We start from the raw sequence: 11732 nt of genomic DNA, 5'->3' as shown, positions 1-11732 counted from the left end.
TGTGATCACATCGAGAAAAAATATTATTTTTTAAAATATTCAAATTTTACTTTAAATTGAGCGCTTGATGCGTGGGTAACGAGGTTCATAGTTTAAGATCACAGATTGAGAGTTTCATCAAGGATTTTAGTCGGAGAAAGCTTTCTCTGGGCAGTTGGTCCTTGTTTACGTTGCCAAGGTGATAGCATCTCGTGTCAACTGCCATTTCCCAGCTGGTGTGCCTGGGGGTCACGTGACGTTTGGTGACGCAATAACGCCCGAGCCATTGGCTCCGCCCTTTTTGGGTAAAGCCAGTGACGTAATCACTGCCATTGATGACGTCATCACTGTATTCGATGCCTTCTGCACTGAAATTGACGTCTCTGTAATTGATGACGTCATCACTAATCGATGTCATCGCTGTAGTCGATGGCGTAATCGCTGCATCTGATGACGTCATCGCTGCATTTGATTACGTCAGCGCTGCGGGCTCCTTATCGCTGCGTGGTGGCCTGTAATTCGGGCAAAGCCAGCGATCTGAGCACCTGTGTTTCTTTATCTGCGTCGGCAAGAATATACATGATATTCTTCAACAGACCACAGTTGAGAAAGCAACACATGAGACAATGAATGTGTCAACAGTGTAGGTGCGTAGTGCCACCTCTTGGGGGCCGTCCATAAATGACGTCACGCACTTGGGGGGGGGCAGACATTTGTGACGATGTGTGACGGGGGGGGGGGGTTTGAGAAATGTGATGTCACATCAAAATGCGCAATTTTAAATAAAAATAGACAACACGTTCTACTTAATTAAATAGACTTTTTAATAAATGTTCTACATCAGAGTGCAGCACCACATTAATACGAACTACAATGGCAATAGTTTAAGATGTTTTCTTGTTCATGTTTTTGTTTGTTGCGGTTGCACCCGATTCAAGAGCTGAATGGTTCACAGGGCTATACCAAATAAATGGAACTATGAACTAAAGCGATTTGAAGCATGTTTTTTTTTTTGGGGGGGGGGGGGTCTGACTTTTTGTGACACCGTGTGACAAAGGGGGAGGGGTCCAAAATCGCATGACGTCATTTATGGACGGCCCCTTGTGTTTTGATGTCAGAGGAGTTGTACTCGGTAAGAGAGGTAGGGGACAGACAAATCTAGGCTGGAGTGGAGGCCACCACCCTGCCACTTACCAGCTAAAATGCAAACGTGTATGGAATGATAAAAAAAAGCTTTGCCCCAACACCAGATTGACACCTTTTACAAGGCAGCAAGTCCGCATGAACCACAAATACCTGCTAACACCAGTGGCGAGGGATATCTGAGCCAGTGTTGGGACTCCCCTATGTCGACTTAGGCTGAAATGAATACAGGCAGTCTCGCTTAGCGCTCAAGATGCCTATGTGGAGAAGTGAGCATTCAGGAAATCAGCGCGAAAAGGGTTATACCATTATATATGGGGATGACTTCTCGACAGCGTTATCTCTTATGAACAATAAATGAGGGCTTCATTGGAGTATCAGCGCTATTTTATAAGAGTAATAAAACAGATGGTAAACATTCCATCAAACGAATTTTTTTTTTAATAATAGCATCAGGAAGTATTACGTACTGTACTCACCAGTGTAACCGCCATATGCTCACTCACCTTGACCGGCCTTATCACTGGCATGTTGACATTCCCAGACATTTTGGGGCTAAGGCAGAGAGACCAAGGAGGAGCAAACACGTCGGCGGACGAGTTTGTCTTTTAAAAATTGGCGAGCGCTGTGTGGCTCAGAGCGTACTGTGATAAAACTGAATATCAAATTAACCTTATGGCGGGACCCCGAGGTCCCGAATAAACGTAAGTCATTGGCTGAGCGAATGTAAATGAAGATGGTGTGGGTGCGTTTCCTAGGCCAGCGCTGCTGCGCATTCTACCACTCTGTTTAGGCTGTGCGGGGAATCGTGGTGTTGCCTTTGCTTGGGTGTGTGGGTGTCAGCCCATCTGTCCTATGTGTGTTTACCTGTGTATTAGGCACCTCACTTGCCATGTGCCATGGTGTTGTCTCCACCATCCGATGGCGAATGGCATGTCACAATGCGATTGAAGGCAGGATTTACGCTGGGAGGCGCTAACGTGCCCGTGCCATGTGCCCTTGCTCCCGTCGCAGTTGGAAATGCCGGAGAAAGAAATGCACCAGCTGTCCCGGGAGGTATCGACCCTGCGGGACAATCTGAGCAGGGCAAGAGCGCAGTTCGCCACCCTGCGTGGCGCACTGCGCCAGACAGAGAAGAGTCTCCATGAGATGCTGCACCAACTCAAGAAAAACCATGCTGAGGAGGTACTGTGGCCACCACCAACCCCCCTGTCCCCTTGTTACACGGAGCAGGGCTAAAATGAAACTTCGTTTGTCAAGATTTCGTCGATCTTACATTTACATGCAAATTTCATCAAGCCCTGCCCACTGACCCTTGAGCTACACCCATCTCAAACCTTTTTAACTCCCTGCCTTAGCAGCGCTCCCGCCATATATTTTTTCCTGCCTCGGCAGCTCTCCTGCCATATCCTTCACTTGATGACGATTGCTTGTGTTGCGATCGAAATGTCGTGATATTGTTATTATTTTTTTATTATTTTTGTATCTACATGGCCTTACCGAAAGACCCAAATAACGTGTTCACGTTGTGAAGCTGCGTGGCACACAAGCAGAGATAACAAAACCTCAACATATTCGTCAATAACGCTGCAATGGATACTGCTTTGACTTCTCTGATGCGATGAAGGCCATTGCCTGAAACATCACCTTTTAGAAGCTCTGCCCTATTAAGTGCATCATTATTGATTCATGCGTTGAGTTTTTATTCAGAGTTACGATCTGAACGTCAAGGAAATGGCACATTAAATGAGTGCATTCTGGGAGGTAGCTAGGTGCCCCAGGGGTCAGACATGCTGTGCCAGCATGGCTGAGATGCCAGGATTGAATGTGGATTACAGCCGCCCAACCACAGTGATTAAACCGGATTCTCAAGCATAATGGTCTCAGCCTAGTTGCAAATGAGTGCACAAAAAAACCCATCGAATTATATTTTGGTTCCGTAATAAATTTTGCTAAATTCACTGTAGCGAGTGGTCCATGGTTTTATTCCCAATAATGTTGAAAATGAAAAGATAAAAGCAGATCAAACTAAATTTTTGTATCATAGCATCTCCCCACATAATGTGCATGTATTATGTTTTATTGATTAATACATCTGTACGGTGCTGACCAGCATGGGGAAGTATAGTCAAACACATTCCCATGACCGACATGGTGTGAGGAGGCGTTGTGAGTTATTTGTTTTGAATATTGACTCAATTTGAAGATGAACATTTGGGTGCAACGAGTTTCTTCATTATCTTATGATGAAGAACGTTGCCATGTTGTATGCACGCTTACCAATCGTTGATTGATGTATACAATGTATCATGGTTCTATTTTTTGACTTTCTATTATCATTCTAAATATTTTAAACGTGATTGTGGTATGTTCAATAAGACCACAGGTGTTTACCTTGCATATTTTTGAAGTTCTTGATTTGTTTACAATAGAATCTCAATTTCTTATTTTCATCTTGAAAAGCATCCACTGCACGTGTGCGTCCGTCTGCATGCGAGGCGCCTGTATGTGCGTCTCTGTACTCAATGCCCGTGTCTCCGCATTCTTATCTTGTCTCCCTCTGCATGTTCTGCCTTTGGCTATGTACATCTCTCTCCACATGCACTGTCTTTCCATAATGTGTCCAAATTTGTATGACTTGCTTGTGTCTTTGTGTGTATGTCTCTGCATCTGTAATTTATTTTCTTGTGCCTCCTGCCCATGTCTATAGTCTCTTATCTCTCTGTACAACTACATGCTCCGTGTGTCTGTATGTCTGTACCTGTCCTCATCTGCACGCTGCATGTGTCTGTGATGAAGGGATGCCCACCTATGCATGCACGTGCCTGTGACACTGTGCCCTTCTGCCCGTGAGCAGCTAATGGCACACTCGCAGGCCATCAACAGCCTGCAGGTGGAGTTGGAAGCAGTGCGGTGGGGCGAGCGCGAGGAGCAGCTGAGGCGTGAGCACGATGCGACTCTGCATCTGGCATACATAGAGCTGGCCGAATATCGTGCATCACATATGCACGACGATTCAGAGTACGACGCTCACGTTGTGCACATCACGATCCTCCAGAAGGTGAGGCCTCCACTCTCGCAACAGCCACCCCCCTTCTTGCAACAGCAATGTGTCCTGCCCAAGCCCACTTATTTTCTCAATATTTTGGATGAATGCTAAACAATTTATTAATATATTCAAATTACATGTTGTAATTACGTGTAATTTAGATGCTGCCCGTCTCCGCCCGCAGGCGCTGAAGGAGCGTGACGAGCTGCTGCGGCGCTCAGAAGCAGACCTGGTGGCGGCGCGGGAAGAGGCGCGAGAGCGCGGGACTGAAACCGAGCGGCTGGGCACCGAGGCCGCGGAGCTGAGAGCGAACATGCGCGACCTCTTTACCAACCAAGAGGTGCAGCAGACTGAGGTGGACAACCTGCGGCATGAAGTACTGGAGCTGCAGCAACGACTGCAGGAGGCTAACGCTTGCTGCGAGGAGACCGGTGGGTAGGGGCCTGTGCTCCAAAATCTTTCTGAATCCACGGACCCATTGAACACTAATTTTTGTCGAGCACTGTGCACCAATAACTTCTTTTTACGAGTTAAAACGAGTAATTCCTCGTTTTTACTTCATTTCCCACGTGGACCACTTCCGCTGTCTAACATAGGACTGCACTGGGTTTACTAACTGCTCTCTCACTAGGCCCTTCCTGTGCATATATTATTATTCTGGACCCTGTGTTTGCATGCAAGCTGGTGAATAGGTCTGAGGGACCTCAGACCTATTCTGTCTGCTACTACTCCCGCTGCTGGTACTCTTCCTCCTGAGCTGCTGCTCCTTCTCTGTCTGCTGCCACTGGTGGATGTACTGTCTTCATCGCCATGGTTTTGTGTCCCTTCCGACAGGCAATTCTCTGGAGCAACAGACGGACTTTCTCAAGGCCGAGCTGGGAGTCTCCAGGGCAGAGGAGGCCGCGAGGGCACAGGAGGTGGTGCAGCTGCAGCACACACTTCAGCACACGGATGCTGAGATGGAGTGCATGCACGGCCAGATCGCCGGGCTGCAGCACCAGGTAACCAGAGCCTTATGCGGCAGCCCCCCCACCTCCATGTGTGTGCATGAGGCCTGTCCTCATCGCCTGAGCAGTGCACCATCGCATGTTCGAGAATGTTTTTTTAGGTAAAGTCACGTAGAAATAAGAAATAATAAAATTAATAATAAAAACCAAAGAATAATTCCTGCAGTCACGAAAGCTCCAAATTCAAGTTTCATGTTAGAGAATGGTTTGCAGAAGCATAAATCACATAACTACTTCTGAGAAATATTTAAGTGCCCTCTGGTACCCACCCAATAGGAGGAAATACTTTGATATCTGCCCTGCTATGGAGAGTAATGAGTAATGTTCATCACAAAACAGTCGGATCTTTGGTTTTCAGAGCTGGAACTTCGCTCGATGTAGTGTAAAGCCGACATTGTTTTCATGGGCTTTTCTGTGAAGTCATTGATGATCAGGCTGAGATCATTAACTCACTGCACATGTGAACCTGGCTTAATCACAGGTGGCTGAAACCTGAAGTGGTTATATAAGTAATATGGATGCAGCCAGGAAGGCAGACAGCCAGAATGTTTTTTTCGAATGTAGTATGATAATGCATTTCTATATGGCAAAATGTATAATTGTGACCACAGGATCGGTCCTCCCCTCATGGCTCTTAATTTTGTCTGCAGATATGTGAATGTTGGATGAGGTAATTACACTAGACAAGGCAATTCCTGACTAGGCCTTTAACTAATTCACTACCTCTCATAATTTGTCATGATTCAGAGTTGCGAATGTATTTTCTCACATTTTCATACTTTCAGTTAGAATAAATACAATTTAATTATAAAGTCAGCTGCAGTTTACAGGACTTTTTCTAAAATGTGATTGGCTTGCATTTGTTAGAGAAACAATATAGGCTTGCAGACACACAGCTATATGCACACCACAGAGTTTAAATGACTTAAGTGGTAATTATTTATCTGTTTGCAAGCCGGGCTTAATTACAGCTGGGTCTTTTCCAACCCAGAAAAGATTTCCACATTCTGCACACCATATTCAGTATACTTCCCCAGACATGAATCCAGCATTGTGGAACGTGTGCGTGCCTGTAGCTGAAGGAGTCGGAGGGGCACGTCCAGGCACTTGGGATGGAGAAGGCGCAGCAGCAGGACGCGCATCGGAAAGAGGCCTGCGAGCTGGCGACAGGGCTGGAGGAGGTCCGGCTCACCCTCACCGATGCTTTTAAGCAGTTCGAGCGCAACTCCAAGAAGGTATCGGCTCGCAAGGGCACGCGTGGTGAAGCCGCGATTGGCACTGAAGAGGGGCGCCACGGTGGCGAGATGTTAACTACCTCGCCTGTATGCAGGAGGTTGTGGGTTTGATCCCAACCCCGACACCTGTATATTTGGAGTTTGCATGTTCTCCCTGTGGTCACGTGGATTTTTTCCGGGTCCTCCGGTTCTTCCTCCACATTTAGAAACGTGCGTTTAGATTCTATAGCTGCAATACATTTCCACATGATAAGCCACTTCGTTGAACTTTCATTTGTGGGCAGGTCGCTTCTGAAAAAGAGCTATATAGTTCAGTAGGCCTTAGCTGGTAAAATAAAGATAATTAAAGTTTGAGTTTTAAGACATTTGTGGCAGCGTTCACAAGAGGAGGAGACCCTTGTGCGGCGAAATATTTATGATGATATACAACGTATTAATTTACTGTGATGAGCCTTCTGCACTCTGAACCAAGCTGTCCGAGTTTGATTACCAACCATGGCTAGCATTGGTGGCCAGTGAAATCTGACCCAGTCTTGGGTGTACCACTTCGTGCTGACCAGTGTGATGAAGTATGATCAATTAATTCCCATGACCGGTATGGCTCAGGGAAACTTTCATCCAGCAGTATCACAAAAACACATTCAGCGGTGGACGGATCATGGCTGTTCATGATGATGATGGTGATGATTACGATGGTAAAACGAACGTTGCCTGTATTAAGGCTCAGGAGGACGAGGACACAATCACTCGGCTGAGGGAGGAGCTCAAGGCGAGCAAGGAGGAGCTCGCAGCGAGTGAGGCGGAGCGCGCCAGTGCCCAGCCGGAGCTCTCCACCCCCCAACAGGGACTGTCGGCGCTGCAGGATCAGCTGACCACGTCCCAAGCTGAGAATGAGGACACTCTGCGTCAGGTAATGCTCCCAGCCTCGTTCCCACGGCCGCTGAGAACCCAGGCTCTCCTGGCCCCGGAACGGCCCAGGTCTGACCGTGACACAGCACTTGAGTCGTCAGGCTGTGTAGGGTCTGACCATCTGCTCCCCTCTGCTACGTGCATGTCCATGCCCTCCCTGTCCTGGTTTGGGAAGCGATTTTAATCTGACCTTTTAATGCAGATTTTGGGTTACTTAATCCATATATGTGGGCTTTTATAGGTGTAATCATGGGTTGTGTGCATGATGGTCTGACAAGATTGGGTGCATCCTGGGTGATTTGGTCAAACATGGTGTATGGACATCTGTGAAAAATATTTTCACAGCTCATCAGACTCCTCCAATATGAATAAAGATTCTGGTTCTAAATGTGTCTGTTGTTGCATCTGTATGTTCTACAATAACCACACACAGTCGTTAAAATGCTTTTCTCTGTCCCTCTGCCTGTGGCCCAAGCAGCTGTTCGAAAGGAGCCAGGAGCTGGGATTTCTGCATGCAGGGATTCTTTGGTATCAGCGTATGCTGGCCGAGCTGCACACAGAGCTGGAGCAGTACCGCGAAAACGCACAGATCGGACGCTCACAGCTGCAGCATTTGGACATGCTGCGCCAGCAGAGCGAGGCGGAGGTGAGTACACTGCATTCGCACGTCGCAGACAAAGACTCCCCGTATAGCCTTAATAGACTGTTGGGGAAAGTACTGTTAGTGAGCAGCACCTATGAAGGCCGGCATGGCACACAAGGGGGTGATTGGCCAGCACCATGCCTCGCTGCCTTTGTCTCTCCAGTGGTGGTGTTTACACATCGCACCAGGTACTCATTTGAGGCTGGGTCGATCTAGGGGACGCCCAGGACCGGTTCACATAATCGTCACTGGTGTTGGCCATGAACGGGAATCGAACTCGGGTCGCCGCTTTCGAAGGCTAATCGCTACACTACCGCTCCCCACACATTCACTTTCATACACATAGACACGTGCGCGTGCATACACACACACTTATAGGCAAACACTTGCTCCAAGCGCCATCCTGAATTATTACATGTCGCGGAGGATTGCTCCACTGAACAAAATAGTGACGCGGTTCAATTTTCAAATGCGAGTTCGCGTTTAAAGTCAATGTTATAAAATATATATTTGATGGAAGCAGGTTCGTAAGTGCAGGTGTTTGTAAGTTGAGGACTGCCTATATACACACTTATTTTTCACACAGATGTGTATATGCGCACTGGGTTACTGAGCATCCTCTGTTTAGGGACTGTACCACATTACAATCCACCATCCCACCTCTAGTAAAAGTACCTACTACTACTAGAACATCTGCTCCCCTCTGCTACGTGCATCTCCATCCCCTCCCTATTTTTGGTTGGGAGGCAATTATAATCGGACATTTTAAAGTAGCTTTTGGGTTAATTAATCCATATATCTGGGCTTTTATAGGTGTTATCTTGGGTTGTATGGATGGTGGTCACCCATCCAAGTACCATAAAAGTTCAACCCTGCTTTTCTTCCAAGATCTTATAATATTGGGTGCATTCCGGGTCATTTGGTCATAGGTGGTGTGGTGTATGGACATCTGTGAAAAAGAGTTTCATAGCTTATCAGATTCCTTCATTTAAAATAAAGATACTGGTTCTGTATGTGTTTGTTGGATTTGTATGTTCTTTAACAACTGCACGCAGTCGTTAAAATGCTTAGCCATGTCCTTCTGCTGCCGTTTGTCCGTGGCCCATGCAGCTCATCGAAAAGAATGAGCACCTGGGATCCCTGCAGGCGGGGATTTTGGGTTACCAGCGTGTGGTGGCAGAGCTGCACGCTGAGCTGGCGCCATGCCAAGAAAACCTGCAGAGCATTCACTTTCAGCTCCAGGATCTGCAAGTGCTGCACCAGCAGAGTGAGGCGAAGGTGAGCAAGTGCTGTTAGCGAGCACCTATGAAGTCCGGCATGGCACAAACGCAGATATATACAGTAATACCATTATTTACGCCGTCCCGTTGTACGTACTTTCACTATTAACGTACTCAAGTCATTGATAGCCAATCGCATGTTATGTACTGTGGTACCTTGCCATAGCGTACTTGAGATTTACGAACTTTACTATAAAGACCCAAATAGTTTACGCTGGATGGCGACAGTAAGGCACCAGATGACGCCCAAGCGTTTGCATCTCTGACTACAGTAGTCACTTTCATGTGTACATGTGTAGTGACTAACTCAGAGACAGTAAGACTTTTAGGCGCTTCTTTTATTTAACGAGCACCATTGGGATAATACAGACACCCTACGTGGGTACACACTATTATCGTTGCTTGCCTATACAAAACACTAACCATCTAACACTGACAGCACTGAACGGAGACAGCGAACACCTATCTAGCAGCGTAATATCGAGTGAAGACGGCAGCGACGATGGCGACAAGACGACAGCGATGAGATGACAATGACGATGACGAGATGGTGACGACGACTATCTTAAATATACGAACAGCACGACGAGGATCCCACTTCCAGCAACAGCCACAAGGTCCCTCACAGGGGCCCTTCTTATACTCTCAGCGTGGCCTCGCTCCGCCACGGCCACGCCCCCTCTCTGGAACCTACTAGCGGGTTCCCGATGGCCCCCCCTCTGTGACCTTTCCCCTAGATGTCCCCCTCTCGTGTCTATCGTGGCCTGCTGACGTGGGTACTACCATACACCGCAGTTACCCTTTTTTACCAGCAGCCAGCGCTATGCCACTACACATACTCTATCAATATTTTTTCCCCACATACCGGATTTATGGTGAATATTTTTCAAGTGTAAACTAATTTTACATGATAAACAACTAATAATACACGTAGTATAATAGACAAATATATCAATAATATGGCAGTCCTCGACTTACGAACGCATTTAGTTCCTGAGGCCCATTCATAAGTCGGAACGGTTCGTAAGTCGGAATACAATAATGTGCGATATTTAAATTCCCATATTGTCAGTGTTATAAAATGTGTTAAGGTTCAACAAAAGAGTTAAACTCGTAAATAAGAAATCATGTACATTTGCATTAACACTAAAAATATAGTGTATCGTAAGTAATACATAAAATGTAGTAAAAATAATTTTTTTTCACTCACCGCTTTTAAATCACAAGCGTGCTCACCGCTACACTTCCGATCCGCACAAAGATCCACCGTGTAGCTGTAATAGGCTGTTGGGGCACGTGCTGTTAGCGATAGCCTATGAAAGCCAGCACGGCATGCGAGGGGTTGTGTGCCAGCACCACACCCAGCTGCATTTGTGTCCCGAGTGGTGATGTTTATAAAGCGCGCTAGGTGCTCATTTGAGGCCGAGTTGACCTACGGGAGGCCCAGGAATGGTTCAGATAATCGTCACTGGTGTTGGCCGTGAGTTGGAATTGAACTTGGGTCGGTGGGTTTGTAGCGTAGCGCGTGAACTGCAACACTACCGCTCCCCACACAATCACTTTCACATATACGCACATGTGCGCGTGCACGAGGCTGACTCATGACATCTTGTGGAGGATCGCAGCACTGAACAAAATAGTTCTGTGGTTCAGTTTGGAAGTGCAAGTTCGCGTTTTAAAGTCAATGGTATCCAAAAATTAATACATTTCATAGAAACAGATTCGGAACTCGGGTATCCGTAAGTCGGGTCTCCGTAAGTATGGTGTTCCTAAGTCGAGGACTGTATGTATACACTTATTTTTCACACTGATGGTTGTACAGAATGGATGCGCACTAGGTTACTGAGCATTCTCTGTTTAAGGACTGTACCACGTTACGATCCACCATCCCACCTCTAGTAGAAGTACCTACGACTACTAGACCATCTGCTCCCCTCTGCTACATGCATCTCCATCCCCTCCCTCTTTTTGGTTGGGAAGCGATCTTAATCTATTATTTTAATCCAGATTTGGAGTTAATTAATTCCTAAAAAATGTTTAACATAAAACTTTCGTGACTGCAGGAATTCATATTCTTGATTCTTTCGGTAAAATCACGTACTTTTTTTTAATAATATAAAAAACCCACGACGTTTCGATTGCAACACAAGCGGTCTTCATCATGCTTTTATAGGTGTTATCTTGGTTTGTATTGATGGTGGTTGCCCATCCAAGCATTTGAAGTTCAACCATGCTTTTCTTCCAAGATCTGAGATGATTGGATGCATTTCGGTTTATTTGGTCAAAGGTGGTCTATGGACATCTGTGTAAAAGAGCTTCGTAGGTCATTACATTACTCAATTATAAATAAAGATCCTGGTTGTGTGTGTTATTATACCTGTATGTTCTGCAATAACCTCACGCAGTCGTTAAAATGCTTTCCTGTGTCCCTCTGCCGCCATTTGCCCGTGGCCCACGCAGCTCATTGACAGGAATTGGAAACTGGAA

General features: G+C 46.4%; 1 protein-coding gene across 1 annotated transcript; it reads left to right on the top strand.

Annotated features, from left to right (window-relative positions):
* Window positions 1-3267: 3267 nt before the first annotated feature.
* LOC142905934 (uncharacterized) lies at window positions 3268-6232 on the top strand. Its single transcript, XM_076053168.1, has 2 exons — window positions 3268-4602; window positions 5006-6232. Exons 1-2 carry the CDS (start codon window positions 4272-4274, stop codon window positions 5281-5283), a joined length of 609 nt encoding a protein of 202 aa, XP_075909283.1. The 5' UTR covers window positions 3268-4271; the 3' UTR covers window positions 5284-6232.
* Window positions 6233-11732: the final 5500 nt, after the last annotated feature.

The sequence above is a fragment of the Petromyzon marinus genome, chromosome 59 (assembly GCF_048934315.1).
Source record: "Petromyzon marinus isolate PM22_M1 ecotype Great Lakes invasive population chromosome 59, UKy_Petmar_22M1.pri1.0, whole genome shotgun sequence".
NCBI classification, from domain to species: Eukaryota; Metazoa; Chordata; class Hyperoartia; order Petromyzontiformes; family Petromyzontidae; genus Petromyzon; species Petromyzon marinus.
Note: the sequence above shows the minus strand (reverse complement) of the source record. Positions and strands in the feature narration are given on the sequence as shown.